Source organism: Carettochelys insculpta, chromosome 23 (genome assembly GCF_033958435.1).
Source record: "Carettochelys insculpta isolate YL-2023 chromosome 23, ASM3395843v1, whole genome shotgun sequence".
Classification (NCBI taxonomy): Eukaryota; Metazoa; Chordata; order Testudines; family Carettochelyidae; genus Carettochelys; species Carettochelys insculpta.
In genome coordinates this window covers 6,640,923-6,657,355 of record NC_134159.1, presented here as the reverse complement: position 1 = coordinate 6,657,355, position 16,433 = coordinate 6,640,923, and the positions used below count along the sequence as shown (strand labels likewise).

General features: G+C 48.0%; 1 protein-coding gene across 2 annotated transcripts in view; it reads right to left on the bottom strand.

Moving 5' to 3' along the window:
• Positions 1-5,457: 5,457 nt before the first annotated feature.
• Positions 5,458-16,433, bottom strand: part of LOC142025618 (protein-arginine deiminase type-2-like) — a 71,205-nt gene continuing 60,229 nt past the window's right edge. For both annotated transcript variants that reach the window (XM_075018148.1, XM_075018147.1), the window contains exons 11-16: positions 15,752-15,903; positions 13,985-14,129; positions 11,133-11,226; positions 9,121-9,206; positions 7,734-7,862; positions 5,458-6,065 (exon numbers count right to left, since the gene is read on the bottom strand). In XM_075018148.1, coding sequence (XP_074874249.1) covers positions 5,832-6,065; positions 7,734-7,862; positions 9,121-9,206; positions 11,133-11,226; positions 13,985-14,129; positions 15,752-15,903 — 840 coding nt within the window. In that variant the 3' untranslated portion in view covers positions 5,458-5,831. The remainder of the gene's footprint in view (positions 6,066-7,733; positions 7,863-9,120; positions 9,207-11,132; positions 11,227-13,984; positions 14,130-15,751; positions 15,904-16,433) is intronic.

The following is a 16,433-nucleotide window of genomic DNA, read 5'->3' as shown; positions in this document are numbered from 1 at the left end:
CCACTGCAAATAATAGACAAGTATCGGGGGGTAGCCACTTTAGTCTGTATCTGCCAAAACAACAAAAAGTCCTGTGGCACCTTATAGACTAACAGATATTTTGGAGCATAAGCTTTTGTGGGCAAAGACCTGCTTGGTCAGATGCATCTCACAAAGTGGGTCTTTACCCATGAAAGCTTATGCTCCAAAGTATCTATTAGTCTATAAGGTACCACAGGACTTCTTGTTGTTTTTAAAGAATAGCAGAGGATCATTCAGAGTGGTTTACTGTGGTTGCAGACAGTGTTCCCTCTAAGCTGAGTGCTTGTGCAGTTGCCCAGGAGAGATTCAGGAGCTGCCCAGCTCATTAGCAGGGCACCCACAGCCATCCATGATCGGCAGCATGCGCCTTGGTTCATGTAGCTAAATTTATTCCACCCAAAGAAGGAAAAAAATTAGAGGGAACACTGGCTGCAAACATCTGGTAATGGAGATACCACATAAGAAGGAGATTGGGAGTGTCTGAGGAGAGATGGAACAGTTGGGCGGTAGTCTCGGAAACAGTTCTGGAGAAGGCTGGAGCCGTAGCCTGGAGAATCCCCGGCTCACAATATAAAGGTACTTTGGTGAGTTGCTAAGTGCCCACCAACTGCTCCTCCTTGGTGTGTAACGTAGATGATTCCATCTGCCTTAAGTACTACGGTACGGCACCAGGGATATAGGCTGTGATAGGATCCTTTAAGCCTCATATTCAGGCTCTGTTAACACTATGAAAACAATCGCATCTTTAATCAGTAACGGCAGCAGAACTGTGGGGGTATTATTAGGAACAGATCTCAGGTTCGGGATTGCTGTTTTGAGATGCTAAAAACCAGGATGTCTGAGACGATCCTGAGCCCATAAACCAGGATAGCTGGTCTGACAGTGTGCACTAAGCTCCCTTAGAGATTTTTGGGACCAACTACGTCCTAAAAAGGACAGTCCTGGGAAAACTGTCAGACAGCAGTCCTGTTTCAGGCACTACTCTTCCCAACATGCAGCCTCTCTACCAGGAGGTACAACATAACCTCCATGCACTACAGGGTGTGTAGGCCGCCTGCTGCTTGAGTGCACAGGTGGCAATTACATGAGAGAGCCTGACATTCGAACTCTGGGAGGGCAGAGGTGATGGGTACAGTGATGGGGCTCTTCTACATGGGGGACATAGCCCAGAGTTCACTAGGTCCTGATGTGGACACTCAGTCCACCCCTTTTTGTTCTTTAGCTTAATCCTTTTGGGACACTCAACCTCACAAAGGCACAGTGTGGGATAGGAGTGGTCCTATCAGGAGTAACAGCAGACCAGCTGCTGATCTTGACATTCAGCTTATTTTCTCACAGCTTTTCTACATAAACAAACCCTTAGGGTGATGAGCTCACTCAATTTCTATGAGCTTGGTGGGATATTGAGGAAAATCAGGACCTCCCAGGAGATGCCTGGCACCTAGAAGGGTAAGCTTCATTTTGGTATGTTGCAGAGGAGATGGCCTGTGCCCCCCTTCCAAGGAAGTTGGTAAAATTCAGACTGAGGCTATGTCTACAATAGGCAAAGTTGATTGCAGAAGCACAATTTTAACTATGACAATTGTGTAGCTAGAATGAACATATCTATGCTTGGCTTACTTGGTCGTACTTACTGAACCAGGCCAACGAGAGAGTTTCTCCCATCAACCTTCCTGCAAGGTTGATTTTGTGCATTCCTATCAGGTGCACGAAATTGAACCCTGGAAGATGGACCCTGAGTGGGTCGATCTCCTGGGACAGAGTTGACACAGACTGAGAGAACTGACTGTACACTGCTACACTACCAAATGGGCACAATCCAAAAGTATTTACATCCACTCCTTATGACCTTTTGTGCATCCATCATGATTGCATGTGGCGTGTTTCTGTTGTGCTAGGAAGACGTCCAAACACACAGTTCCAGGATAAAGACGGTGATTGAGAACTTCTCCTTCTGTAGCAGAATCAATAATAAAGGCAAACCGCATCTGCGTGGGAGACAGAACTTTCTTGGGGGCTTGTCCAAAAGTGGAATAAAATCCCCTCGGAAACTAAGAACTGTCACCTGGCACTGCATGAGCGAGGGGCATATCTTTGGCCTGGCTTCTGTAATTGAAACGTATTGCACCATTTAAAAGTAATCCACAAGCTACCCCTGTGCGGATCACCCTGTGAGGAGAGGAGCGAATAAATGTGACATTGTCAATTAGATGACTTAATTCCCTGTTAGAAGGCACTCAAATGCCATGGTGTTGAGCATGTATAAGAACCTATGTAGAATAAAACAGAATAGATAAGACGAGGACTCTATGGGCTTTGCATACCTTCAAGGATATTTGCACTGCCAAGCCAGATTTAAACATGGATTTTTTTTTGTCTTTTGGTGGGTGTTTTCTGTAATGTTGGCCTTTGTTGCTGAGGATAAATTCTGTTCACATGCTCAGGAGGGCACATGATCCCCCACCCCATTGCATTTAGCCCACACATTTGAGCAGAAAAGTCATGTTATTGAGTTTGACACAAATTCCCTGTCCCGGCTTCAATGGGCTGGCGGGGAGGGGATCCTGCTTCCCGTGGTTACTCGTTTACTCAACATCCCTAGAATGGCATTGAGCAGATTTTGAAAATGTGTCTGCGCTCACTGTGTAGGACAGTGTATTCTAGGGTAGATTTGAAACATTAATGCATTTGATCCGTGTTTAGGTTGTTGTATGCATTAGTATGTTGCAAACCTCTCTAGAAAGACAGTAACCACAGTTAATGTGACATTAATGAGCAATCCATTCAGCTGAAAAAAGTGGGTGTGCTGTGGAATTGTTTGTCTCATTGAGGTGTGGCGTCTTGCTGCAAAGGTTGGGAACCACTGCTCAAGCCCCTGAATTTTGGGGGTAGAAGAAGGGTAACACACTCTATCTCCCACCTTAGGTCTGGTTTTCAGTGCAGGGACTGACCAAGTGCACGTACAGGGTCTATTATGATGGGGGTGGTCCTGATTTTGATTGGGCCCCTTAGTTGCTGCTGTCATGCAATTACATAGTAATTCCTCACACTGGTGCTACTCCCCAGAAGAAAATGGTGTTGATTTATACCTCTGAGGACAGGAGGAGAGAATCAGGGCTTGGGTGTCTTATGCCCACTCTTGCTTACAAGCAAAATGCTCTCGCTAATTCCTCTGTCATACTCAGCAGCAAATGCCACGTTGGGGAACAATGCCAAGAAAATCTATGATTCCTCTGCTCTGAGCTGACGCTGAAGGCTTTGAAAGACTTGGAGATAACTCTCTGGAGAGAACTCTTAGCAGCTGATCTTCCCAGGCACTCCTCGCAGATGGGAAATCTAGTACGTGTGGTGTTAAAAATGTAGACGTATATGTTACTGCCACTTGTTACTAAACACAGTGGAAATTTGCCCTGGGCTCGTTAAGAGAACGGGCTCATCTAATCAGCGTGGCCACTGCATCACAAGCCAGTTATTTCTCCTGTTTGCTGCAGCCGAAGACCTCTGAAAACATTTCACACCACTTGATACGGTGTGATGCTTCCTCTCATTTGGCAGAGAAAGAATGTTTGACTAAACTAAACATCCTTTGGCTGTGGACGCCATCTTCCAAGCCACGTGAATGAGGGGCTACAGGCATGCCTTCCCTGGCCTGCCCTCAAGCAGGGAGATGGCAGAGCCCCGTGTGGAGTAAGAGGCCATGCTCCCCTCTCTGAGGTTGCATTTCCCCCAGAGGGAGGCTCGTCAGCTGCTGCAGGTTCTAAACACTTCAGCAGGCCAGTAACCTTACCCTGCCTCACAACAAAGACAGACTGATTTGGAGCCAGGAGTTATGTGGCCTATGTTTCTCCAGCCTCCATTCTTCCAGCTGGCAGATCCTCAAAACAGTTGCCATCCCGCTGGCCTGTCCTTACTGGGACTCTCGACCTGGACAAGCTATTTATTGTCTTTTGAACAACTTGGGACTCAATTTAATTTTGGGCCAAGGTGATGGTGGGATAGCATCAGCTGTGACACTCAGTGAATGGCCTGGCTGTCTGGGGATTGCAGCTATCTCATGTCACACAGCACCCTGCTCTGGTCGTTTTCCTAACCCAATATCCTGGCTGGAGGGTCTGGGCTCAGTCCAGCTGGATGAGCCTGCCTTGCAGATGCAAACAACACCTTTTTCCTGAGCCTGTCAAGCTCAGCACTGAGCACTTGGTGAGCACTAGCCTCCTGGATAGGGAAACCGAGGCACGTATCAATTTGCTTGAAGTTAGCAAGCAGGGCATAGAACTGGGCCAGCTTTAACTGAGGCACTCTCTGCTTTCCTGATGTCAATCCCTTGCCTGGTGAGTCTGGCATCAAAGGGAGCTGAATGCCAGAGGGGAAACAAAGTGGAGCTGTTGGTTTAGTGGTGATCAGATGCCCTCTCATTTGACAGGGCAGTCACTCCTCCCTATGCGAAATGACTGATGCCAGGGCACCCTCACAGGGTCTCCAGCCCCAACTCGGAGGAATCCTTCATAGGGAACAACCTGCCTTCCAACATCTTCCACAGGAATACAGCTAAAGCTATTCCCTTTAGCTTCCTCCCATCAAGCAAGCAACCAGTGGGTCACCAGCTTGATTGGCTGGAGCCCTATTCTGTCTCTAGCACTGTCGCTGGGGGTGTGAGCCATGTAACAATGCAGTGAACTGACACCCTCCCTCCCCACAACTCCTGTTCTGTTCCGGCATTTAATGCTACAAAAGAAACTGGCTCCTAGCTTCCTATTTTGTTTCAGGAAGAAGGGTGCTTTCCCTTCGAAGGAACCCCATCCACACAGCTGCTCTGGCTTCTGGAAAGGGCTCTTACAGAAGCCAGATCATGCAGGAATATGCAAATGAGGCATGAGATATTTAAGTCCATGCCCCATTTGCCTTTCCAATCTAACTCATTTGCATGCTCCTTCTGAAAGGGAGAGGCTGCATAGATGCATGCTGGGCTCCCCACAGGGTATAGTGCAACTACCCACAGGCAGACTCAAACATGGGCCCTCTGGAGCTTAGCAGAAGCACCTCTCCTAGCCACAGGTAGCCACACCTGTGGAACCTGCAGATATCTATGGCTATGCAGGCTCTGCCTCTAGTAAGGTGGGGTGAGCGGTGTCTCCAGGAGCAGCCTGCTTTCTTTGTCTCTGTTTTTTTTTTCCATTCTTGTGTGTTATCAAGCTAATTTCTCAGAAATAAAGTTGTGTTATATTGCAACCTCCCAGAAAGAGCATTTTATGGTTGTATCTAACTTCACTGTTTGTGTGCTGTGAAATGGATCAGTCAGATCAGAACTTGCACCTCTCAGTGGCTGAAGTCTTAGTTTCTGTCTCCAATGAAGAGACTGCACCATGAACAATGCAATGCAGAGAACTAACGCAGCAAGGATGTTCCTATTTAAAGAGAAGACTAAGAGATTTCCACAACTTTTCTATTTTATTATCATTATTACAAATCACTGCCACTCAGCAGAAGATGGCTTTTGTTACCATGGTTTCTACGGTATAATGCCCCCGATCAGTTCAACCTCCAGCTGCCATGACCCCCCAAGGGTTTGAGAAAACCAAGGATGGAATGGGTTGGGACTTGCAGCATGAAAACTAGAATGGCACTTGGCTGGAGGACCTTCTCCCCTAGTGAGCAAAGCACATCACACAAAGAACTGCCAAAGCAAGGCACTGAGACTCCATCCCAAACTTCTAGAGATTAATTTGAGCAACCTCAAGCAAACAACCAACTAAGAAAGAAAGCAGTCTCCAAGTGAGCTTCAAATGCAGGAATCTCGACCTGTTGGGTTGCTAGGGGATCACATGCCACCACTTGAAGGAGAACGGCTTACGATGGACATTCGTCCCGCAGTGGACCTCCCCCAGCATCTTATGGTAGGAGGAAATGTCATCGATGAAGCTGCACACCAGCCCAAGTGGCTCCAGCAGAGAACGGACATGTGTTTCCAAGCAGCAGTCTCCCTCGATGATTGGCCCAAATGGTTTCGGGATTCCCAGGTCTCTAGACAGGACAATCATGTTCACCTGTGCAATGAGGGAGAAGATCACGGGTTGTATTTCAGGGAAGCCAGTGCTAAGGTATGCATGGAGCTTTGAGTGTGTTTTGATTGAAACCTCGCCTTAACATACAGAATAAAAAAAAAAGGCTAGTTACCAAGGTAGGAAACAAAGATAAAATGGACATCTTGCTGTCCTTCAGTGACTTTCCTGGTGAGCTATGGGTCAATGGCTTGACAAAGTCCTGGCTGGGATGACTTAGTTGGGGTTGATCCTGCTTGAAGCAGGGGGCTGGACTAGATGACCTCCTGAGGTTCCTTCCAGCCTTAAGATTCTAGGAAAACATGGAACACATTGCTCAGGTACTTTGAAAGCTGCATTGCTTCCAATTGGCTTTTGGGTGCAATCCATGCTAATGAGAGGTGGGTGGAAAACAGTTTTCCCAACCTGTGAAAATATTTCAGATTTAAAATTTTTCCCTGCTCAGCATCAGGATGAAATGGTGACCATTTGAAGTGGTTTGCAAAAAAAAGACCAGAAGCGACCAGAATAGCCTAACCTGGATGTGGGAAAAGTCCTGATTCTAACCAGTTGGCTATTCTGCTCTCTAGTTTTGACCAGAAATACCATTCTGGACATGAGAAACATTTTTCAATAGAAGTCTGTCTGAAATGGATATATTCCCAGTTTCAGCAAAATGATGGACTTTTAAAAAAAATTGATTACCACAAATCTTATCGGAATATCTCCAGCAAGCACTACTACTGATCTAGCACTATAAAGCTATGTCTAAATGGTGGGTATTATTTTGGGATATGGTGGTACCCCAAAATAGCTACCCGTGTTTAAGAAACAAGCCCATTGTCTTGAAACACTTTTTGAGATAACAGGCACACTATTACAGCATCCTTTTACTCCTCCTTGCAGGAAGAGTACAGCGATGCCTTGAAATAGTGCTTTATTTCCCCATGTGGCACTTTTTAGACAGTGCCACATGCTGTAATTGCCATTTTGAAATCAGCTCAAAATAAGCTATACAATTGCACAGCACAAATTGCATAGCTTATTTTGAGATTAAGCTGCTGTGTAGACACAGCCTAAAGGTCCTTTATGCCACAGACATAGTATCTTTTATTCTGCCCCTTCCTTTGAACTTCACACTGACCACTAATCAATTGGGCTACTCAAGTTAGGTTTGAACATCTGAGGGATTAAAGCAAAGTGTTCTTAACGGCAGGGTTTTAATTCGGGGATTTGCTTCTCTTTCCTTGGTCTGCAAAACTGCATTTGCTGATTGTGGGTGAAGGCAGTCCATTTATGTAGGTCTAATTTAAAAAAAAAAACAACTCAAATTTTGGGTGCCCCACAGAAGACACCTTGGTGTCCCATTTTCAGAACAGCTGAGTATCTGTGAGGCCTTAAGAAATCAGTGGGAGCTGCAAGTGCTCAGCGGCTCTGAAAACGAGACCCACAGAATCCCAAATTGGACACCCAGAAGTGTCGGCCCTAGGCTTTGTTCCCAGGAGAAGGGTCATTTGGGTTTAGTAATTCAACATCCTCTGTGGACATTTTGCAAATACCATTGAATTCTATGGTCTATGCACCTACAGCGAAAATGAGAGGCGCCCTGTGCACACTGAAACACAAAGGCTGGGGTACCGAGCCAACCCGTCTCCAAGGATGGGCCTCTCTCACCATGCTGGGGAAGTATGCCATGGCTTTGCCCATCTTGTCTATCTTGAAGAGTGCTGGGAGATCTATGATGTCTTTTTCAGTCAGCCCCAGCTCCTTCTTCAGGATGTCTCTGTTCCAGTCGATGCAGCGCTGGGTGGCAGGGAAGGAGGGTAATGACAGGATTAATATGAGCAAGCCTAATGTGATCCAACAAGTTGAACAGCAGCATGGGGTAGTCTAGGGGTACTTGGTCCTGTGTCAGCACAGAGGGATGGACTTAGATGGCTTTCAGAAGTCCTGCTAGCTCTATAATTCCGACGCCGGGGTAATCTTGGCTCCCACTGAAACCTGCTTGCTTCCATAGCAGGGGTGAGCAAACTTTTTTAGGTGGTGCCCCCCTTTTCAGCCCTGAAATTAGCCAGGGCCCCCCAACCTGTGGGAGGGCCACAGGAAGGGATGTGGGGGGGGTTCTCCGAAAGGGGGTGGAATGCTTAGGCAGGGGTGCTGGGAGACTCCCAGAGGTGCCCCAAAGGGGGAGGGTTACTTGGGAGGAGGAACCCAGGACAGACCCCAAGAGGCTACCTCCTCAAGCCAGGAAGTTGCTGGCTGCCCCCTCTGCTTGGCTCAGGGCCTCTGTGCCCTCTCTCCCTCCTTCCCAGGCAAGCTGCTCGGTTGGGTGGGTGGAGGTGTGTGCTGGCCCAGGAGCTCAGGCACCGGGCAAGTGGCAGCTCCTCCTGGGGGAGTGGGGAAGCGCCGAGGGGCCGGGCTGGCTGTGGTGCCATGGGGAGAGCCCAAGCGCCAGGACACCTCCTCCCCAGCCAGCCTGGCTCCTGCTGCTGGGAACCAGCCCCCCTTACAAAATGTCACACCCCACTTTGTGCACCCCTGTTCTACAGCATGATTAAGATTAAGATGCAGCTAATGCTAACGTGGAAACTTCCAGACAGCTGGTGCATGGGATAACCTCTGGGCTTCCGCTAATTCAACCCTGCCAGCTATTTTTCTTGTGGTACATTTTTGCTCATATTTGCTCAGCAACACCATCTCCCTTTCTCCCCTTCCCTACGAGCAGCAGCTACCTATCTCAGCGGTGTCCAATAGGAATTCAAAGATCGCCACACTTGTGGTTGTCATCTTTCCATATTCGCCACATAATATTATACAAAACTTTATAGTGCCAGGCTCCATCCCCCACCCCTGCTCTAAATAAATGCCCTCCCCCTCCCTCAGAACTAGGCATCCCCCGTTTCCCCATTCTAGTTCAATGCTGGTGACTCACAGCCACTCACGTCTCCCACCAAGCAGTGAGGCACGTGCATGGAGCTGGTGGACGGAACACTCCTGACATATCTTTTGGGACACCCTGCACATGGCAGACCCTCATGGGCAGCCCTTGGTAGCTATTTACCTGTACGTATTGGTTCTCCTGCACCATGACCTCATTGGACAGGACCTTGTTAATGGTGACCCGTTTTGTGTCTGTCCCAGAATAACCTATACAGAGAAAACAAAATCACCTATAAGATCTTTGAAATGGCAGCCAAAGGAAGCAGCCCATAACAGAATGTTCAATTATTGTGTCCAGGGGTCTTGTTCAAGGTATTTACAATTATGAAAAGAATGAGTCAAACTAAGCCCCTGGATCAGACTACCCTGAACTCTGAACCTGCATCAGATTCATCAGTAATGAAAAAGGACGCAAGGTGCGATCTCAAAGTCACCCGGAAAACTCCTCCCTGACTTCCATGGCTTTGGAGCTGGCCCATAGTGACCTAACAGCCATCCCTTCTGTTTTACAATGGTTGATATAAGCAGAGGTTTCTGAAACCAGGATGGAAAGTCTGCTGGCCAATGTGCTGAGGAGCTCAGGCAATCAGGAGTCATTTCCAGCTCTGTCACAGTCTCACTCCGATTCCTTGGGCAAACCACCAAGGGCTTGTCTATACAGGGAAGTTAGTGTGGAAAAAGATAGGTCCTGGCTGTAAAGTGCACTAGCTGCTCTGGATTAACTCCCTGTGTGGATGCACTTAGGGCTTTCTACACCAAGGGAAAGATCAATGCTGTGCCATCTAGGTAATCTCTCTCATTTCAGAGCTGGCACAAAATCAATGAGGGCACTTGGACTTAATAAGGGAGAAAAGCTGTGGGTGGGGGCGGGATCTGCTGTTTGCAAACTCTGGACCAAATTTTAAAGACTGTATTAGCAGACACATTAAAATACCTGCTGTTTGTGGGTCCATAAATCATTGTCTCAGGTCCTCCGTTATACTTTAACCTGGAGATTTAATGTCATTTCACCTAGGAGCAAATTCATTCCTATGCTGAGGGCCAATGCAAAGCACATGCATCTCTGAAGTCCCAGTCAACATCTCAAAATAGGCCTTGAGTAGGACATTTGTGACTTGCACCCTCAGCAGGTGGTCATCTTGTAGGATCAGCTGCTCCAGGGGTTAGAGACAGTCAAATACAGGAGCCTGGTAATTTACATTCTTTAGCAACCATTGCGCTTGCTGACAATGAGAATACACCAGCCTCATTCTTCCCAGTGTAAGACAATCACTGATAGGGTTAGGGAAAAAATAATTTCCTACTCCCCCTCAAAGATCACTCATGAATTGGTCAGGTGCATCGTGGGCTTTTCCCAATGATGCATCCTGAGGCAGGATATCTGACTTGATGGACTAAATGGCTTCACACCGTGCTTCAAATCCTAACTTCTCTTTTGGGGGAAAAACACCCAGCACTCAGTTTAGATGATCTTTTTGGAGATGTAATCAATTCCTCCCACCTGATGAAAATGATAGTAGTTTGGACACACATAAAAGTCCAATACAAATAAGTTCCATGTGCTAAACCAACATTTGGTAGATCCCCTCCTCTGTAAATGAGCTCTAATTCCTCTGGCTTGTCCGCAAGTGCAATGAAAATAAATACATGACATAATATGCATCTGTAGAAGAAAAAAAGACATTGGAACACTTCAGACAGAATGTCCAGTTCCAAGTGATTATTCCAGGGACAGAAAGACATATCAGCTGACTCGATTTCGGTTCTGGGTTACAGTCAGAGGGATCTGAGTCAGCGGGGTATGTCTACATGGAACAATTATTTCGAAATAACTATCCTGGTGTGTACACAACGCACTCCCTATTTCCAAATAATTTCAAAATAGCAGTTGGCTCATTTCAAAATTGGTAAACCTCATTGTAAGAGGAATAATGCCTATTTCGAGATAGCTATTTCAAAATAGGTGCTGTTAAGACAGGGAATAGAGCCTATTTTAAAGTAAGCCATAGTGCAGCCAACGGCTCTGTTTCGAAACAGGCTCTAGGTGCATAGACGCTGTATTTTGAAATAGCTAAGTGCCTTCTGTTTACTCATGGTGTCTTTTTTCCAGGAATTAGGTATCTAGTAACTCACCTTTGAACATGGTGGCTTCTCCATGGCCCTCCTTCTGCTTCTCTCGGAAGAGCTTGTAGCAGGCTGACGTGCTGGCCATGAGCATTCGGAATTGCTTGGAGAAAGATGAGGAGGAAGGGAGTGAGGGACTTATGAAGAAGAAAGCATTAAGCTATAACCAAGAGCAGCCATAATCATTTACAATTGAGCAGCAAACACTGTTGGTCGCTTACATCGAACACCAGTGGGATTTACAGCCACAATGTGCCTGGGGCAATGGGTGGGGTGGTCCTGGCTCTGCGCCCCTGGAAATGGCGGGAGCCTTGGGTGGAAAGGGCAGAGCCAGGGCAGTCAGGTCTCTGTGTTGCTCAGACCACTGCACTCATGACCCTCGCCAGCCCTCAATGCCCCACAGAGCACATGGTGTGGCACTCTGCTGGCGATTCAAACAGGTCGGGGCTCTGGATGCTGCCACTGCCACAGTATCAGCAGTGATGGCCAGGATCCCCATGCCCTTAGAATCACCAAACCCTGGGGCAATTGCCCCTTTTGTCCTTCCATTGGCAGGCCTGCAGAACACAAACTCCTTCTGGTCAATGACTGCCACTAAAAGCAAGAGGAACTAATGGAAGGAGTTAGGTTACTCTAACTCCCTCTGCTCCATTAGGCACTCTAGATATGACAGCATCAAGTTTGGAAACTCACAGCTAGCTGGACCACACAAGCTAAGACGCATCCAGAGCCTTTCATTTTCAGCAGGTACTGAACCCTCTACACTCACTCCCATGTCTGTGGACTCACTAACACCATGTGCTGTTTCTTCACGAACTAAGGCTGCATAAGAGGGTTTTTGCTTAGCAGCTGTGGCAAAGAGGGCTGAATTGTCCATTATAATGGCTGTATAGCGGATGCTGTAGCGAGGAAAATTCTGTTAACCAGCTCCACTGGGGTGTCCACATTTCACACGCAGAATTTAATACATTTATAGAGGCAAACATTTCAGGTCATTTATTTTTGGCCTGATTTTTTTTTTGGTAGATCAATGATCTAGTCCTCTGTACAAAACAAGAAAGTAAAGAAGCAGTCCTGGAGCACTTTAAGGACTAACAATATAATTTATTAGTAACAGAGAGGGAGCCGTGCTAGTCTATACACTATCAAAACAAAAAGCAGTCAAATAGCACTTTAAAGACTAGCAAAATAGTTTATTAGGTAAGCTAATAAACTATTTTGCTAGTCTTTAAAGTGCTACTTGACTTTTTTGTTTTTATAATTTATTAGGTGATGAGCTTTCGTGGGACAGACCCACTCCTTCAGGTCTTGAAAATTCACCCTATGTATTCACAAAGTTCTCTGTATGCATTTACAGTGTTCCTTACTGGGCCACATCCAGAAAGGTGCTGACCAGCTGTCACACCACCTAAGACCAGACTGTTGACAGGAAATGCTATATTAATCCTTTGCCACTTCAGACTTCCTAAGTGCTGCTTTCAGCTTTCCACCTTTTAGACCTCGCTCATTCAGAAATTAGCAGGTTGTGTTTATTTTTGCATCAGACATTGGTTGGATACATAAGCACCTGACAGACAGAACGATGGCTCAGAGCATCATGGGAACCCAGTGGACGAAGTCTCATACTACAAAATTATGCAAAACAGAGCTATGTCGGCTAGCACAGTGATTCCCAACCTTTCCAGTAACACGGCACACTTCAATGAGACAACAAGAAGTCCTGGGGCACCTTATGGACTAACAGATATTTTGGAGCATAAGCTTTTGTGGGCAAAGACCCGCTTCATCAGATGCATCTGACAAAGCGGGTCTTTGCCCATGAAAGCTGATGCTACAAAATATCTGTTATCTATAAGGTGCCACAGAACTTCTTGTTCTCGTAGATACAGACTACCATGACTACCTCTCTGATTCAATGAGACAAACAGTCCCACAGCACACCCACTTTTTTCAGCTGAATCGATTGCTCATTAGTCATGTTTACTTGCATTAGCTATGGTTACAGTCTTGCTAGAGAGGTTTGTGTACACCAGTGTACACAACAAGCTAAACTAGGATCAGATGCATTAATGTTTCAAACCCACCACAGAATACATGGCTTTAGACAGCGAGCGCAGATGCATTTTCAAAATCTGCTCAGCACTGTGCTAGGGATGTTGAGTAAACGAGTAACCACTGAAAGCAGCTCGCCTCCCTGCCAGCCTACTGAAGCCAGGATGTGGCATTTCAACTGTGTCCCAGCTCCGTCAGGCTCCTGCCCTCCTACTCTTCCCCTTGTCACAGCAGGGAGTGAGGGTGAACCTCACCAGCTTGTTCAGGCCGTGAAGCAGAACTTCAGCAGTCTCCCAGCGCAAACGGGGTCCTGCAGGGTCGGCATTTCCCCTCATATTAGCTCTGCAAGGAGTCACCACAGAGAGAAAACTGATGAACTCTGCACCTGCTGGGACACAGGCAGCTTTGCTGCTTGAGCCCCAGATGGCATGGGGTTGCCAATTCCCCCTCCTCTGGATGGCTTATGGTGCATCTCCACATGAGGTCTCTGCCAGCCTGCAGTACCTACATAGGCTCTGTAGCATAGACATGGCCTTGGACACTGAGCTCTGACAGACTTTCGAAAATGTTCATCCCATGCCAGTAACAGCAAAGAGGCCGATTGTCTGTGTTCTCCCCTGCAAAGACGCCCATTGTCTGTGTTCTCCCCTGCCCTGAGACAATAGCGAGTTTTCCATTTCAGTTGTATTGCAAAGACAGAGCACATACGATGTTCAAAGAGCTTGGTAAATTCCCACTAAAAGCTCAGCAGGGCCTTGAAGCCCCTTCCTGGCCTGGAACCTCTGAACAATTACCACCTGGTAGGTCACCTTTTTGTCAGGAACGGGTACAAAGGTCACAAATTCATCCACATGACCAACGGTCAGCCAATCAGAGTAGAGCTCCACAGGTGACTGGACTTGCTGAGCATAGAGGAAATCTCTCACCACTTTGGTCATCCTCCTCCCAGCAGATCTAGAGGTTGATTGCCCAAAGGATAAAAAAAAACAAACATGTCTTTCAGAACTGAGACCAAGTGACAATGACAATGGTTTGAAGAAGAGAGAGTTACCCCCCAAAATGAGACTACGCCTTCATTCCCCATCCAGCCCAGCGGAGACAGAGAGCGTGGCGGTGCTAACAACGCTTTTGTTGATTAGGGCTAATATATTTGAAAAAAAGAGGACACCCCGAGAGGGAGTGTATCTCCCAGTATCTACCAACTCACATTGCATTAATGTACTAGATATACTGCAACAGATTAATACGAGGTGAGCTGGTAAACGCTGACACAGATACGCTCCCTCCTAGGGGTGTTCTCTTTTTTTATATGGTAACGCTATTGTTGATAGATTTTTCTAAAGACGACAACAGCCACATTCATGAGGGTGAAATCCAGTCCCCTCCTCCCCTGTGCATGGCGGGTGGGGTGGGGGTGGGGGGCTGCACCTGTGGGGAAGGGGGTTGCCAGCTCTCCCAGACTGGATGGAACAGGTGCTATTTACTGCAGTGGTGTCTGGTGCGTCTGGTTCAGGGGAACTGGCACCGCGGGAGCAGGGTTGGCATCAAGGCGCAAGCTGGAGGAGCTGTGAGCAGTCATGCATCCAGCTGGGTGGTGGCGGCCAGGGGCTGCTGGAGCCCAGAGGCAGCACACAGCTGCTTAGGGCACCCTGAAATTTGGGGCAACTTGGGGCCCACAATTTCCTGATGCCCACAGGGCTGAGTGTTTTGTGTATGGGTCGAGCTGGCCTTGGGTATGACCTATGTAAAACAGCCGTAGGACTTCCATGAGTTAATTGGTGTTTACTAGAGCAGATTTTTCAGACAAATATCCCTTGATTTAGGGAATGCCAGCGATGGAAAATTATAATGGGCCAAACCAATCTCCTGAATCTGTTCCTGAGGTGCTACCAGCCACAGTACACCCTGCAAGGCAGACACAGATCTAGAACTGCTGAGGCTAGACAGGCACTTGTTCCCATGCACCAGAGGTGGGAAACCTGTGGTCCATGGTCTGGATCTGGCCTGCGGCTTGCGTGGATGCAGTTCCTGAGGCTCAGAGCTCCCCTTCCCAGTGCCCAGCGCACAACAGAGTTGGAGGTGTGCAGCCCTGAGGCTCACCGGCTGGAGTCAGGCAAGCTGAGGCCAGATCCTGCTCTGCCCAGTGAGGGCAGGAAGTGGCTCTGCATGTTGGTGTCACCTGTGCTTCTGCTTCTACCACCTACACTCCTGCTCCCTGTCCTCCTCCCCTGGCTGGGAGAATGGCAGCGCAGTACTGCCTGGAGAAGCTTTACCCAGCTGCTCTGATTGGCTAGAATTCTGGCCAATCAGAGCAGTGGGGGGTGGTGCCTGGGAGAGGTGATGGGGATGCACACAGCCATCTGCATCCCCAGGGTGCTGAACAGGTAAGCTGTACACGTCACGCAGACCCTGCACCTGCAGCCTGCTCCCCCTCCTATCCCCACCCTCCCCCAGCCTGCTCCTGCCCCCATCACCCTCCCAGGCCTGTCAATCCCCCACCCCCTCCTGCCCTCTCCACCCTGCTCAGACCCCACACCCTAAGCCTGCTTCCTGGTGGCCCTCCCACTGAAACTTACGTGGGGAAGCTGCTTCCAATGAGGATCCTCCCCAGTGGATATGCCTTCCCATTGACAGTCACCGGAGGACTGACTTCCAGGTTGCCGAAGGAGTCGAGACTGGTGACGTCGTCAAACAGAGGCTCCCTGGTCACGTAGCCAAAATCTGGGCCCTGGGAACGTACAAGTCAGGACAAGTGTTTCTAGGGATTTCCCCTTGCCCTGGCCTTTACCAGAGGCGCCCATTGCTGTTACAGGTCCTGGGCTCAGCATAGATGGATACATGATGGCTGTGTAATTAAAGCAGTGGGTTTAATAGGTTTTGCAAATGCTGTATTAGGGATTACAAGTGGAGCAACCCCCTAGGACCTTCTCCATCTTTGGTATTTGCACACAATGCTCACAGCTACCTTGGGTTCCTTTACAGCCTTAAGGTTTGATTGTGCCTGCCAGGGCATGGATACATGATGAGGGTGCAGGAGGAAGGGGGATACAATGCAAGGGCCCCTCTTCTTCCCATGTGATGACCTCACACTTCTCCACACCAAACAGCAAGTCTGTCTGTGCATGGAAGGGAGTGCGAGCTGCCCACAGTTCCAGGGTGGTGGAGGTGCCTCTGCAGCACCTCTTCCCTGGGAGCTGCCAGGTTGTGATCCTGGCTTTCCGTAAGCGTTGGGGATTCTCGCAGATGAACTAGAACTTC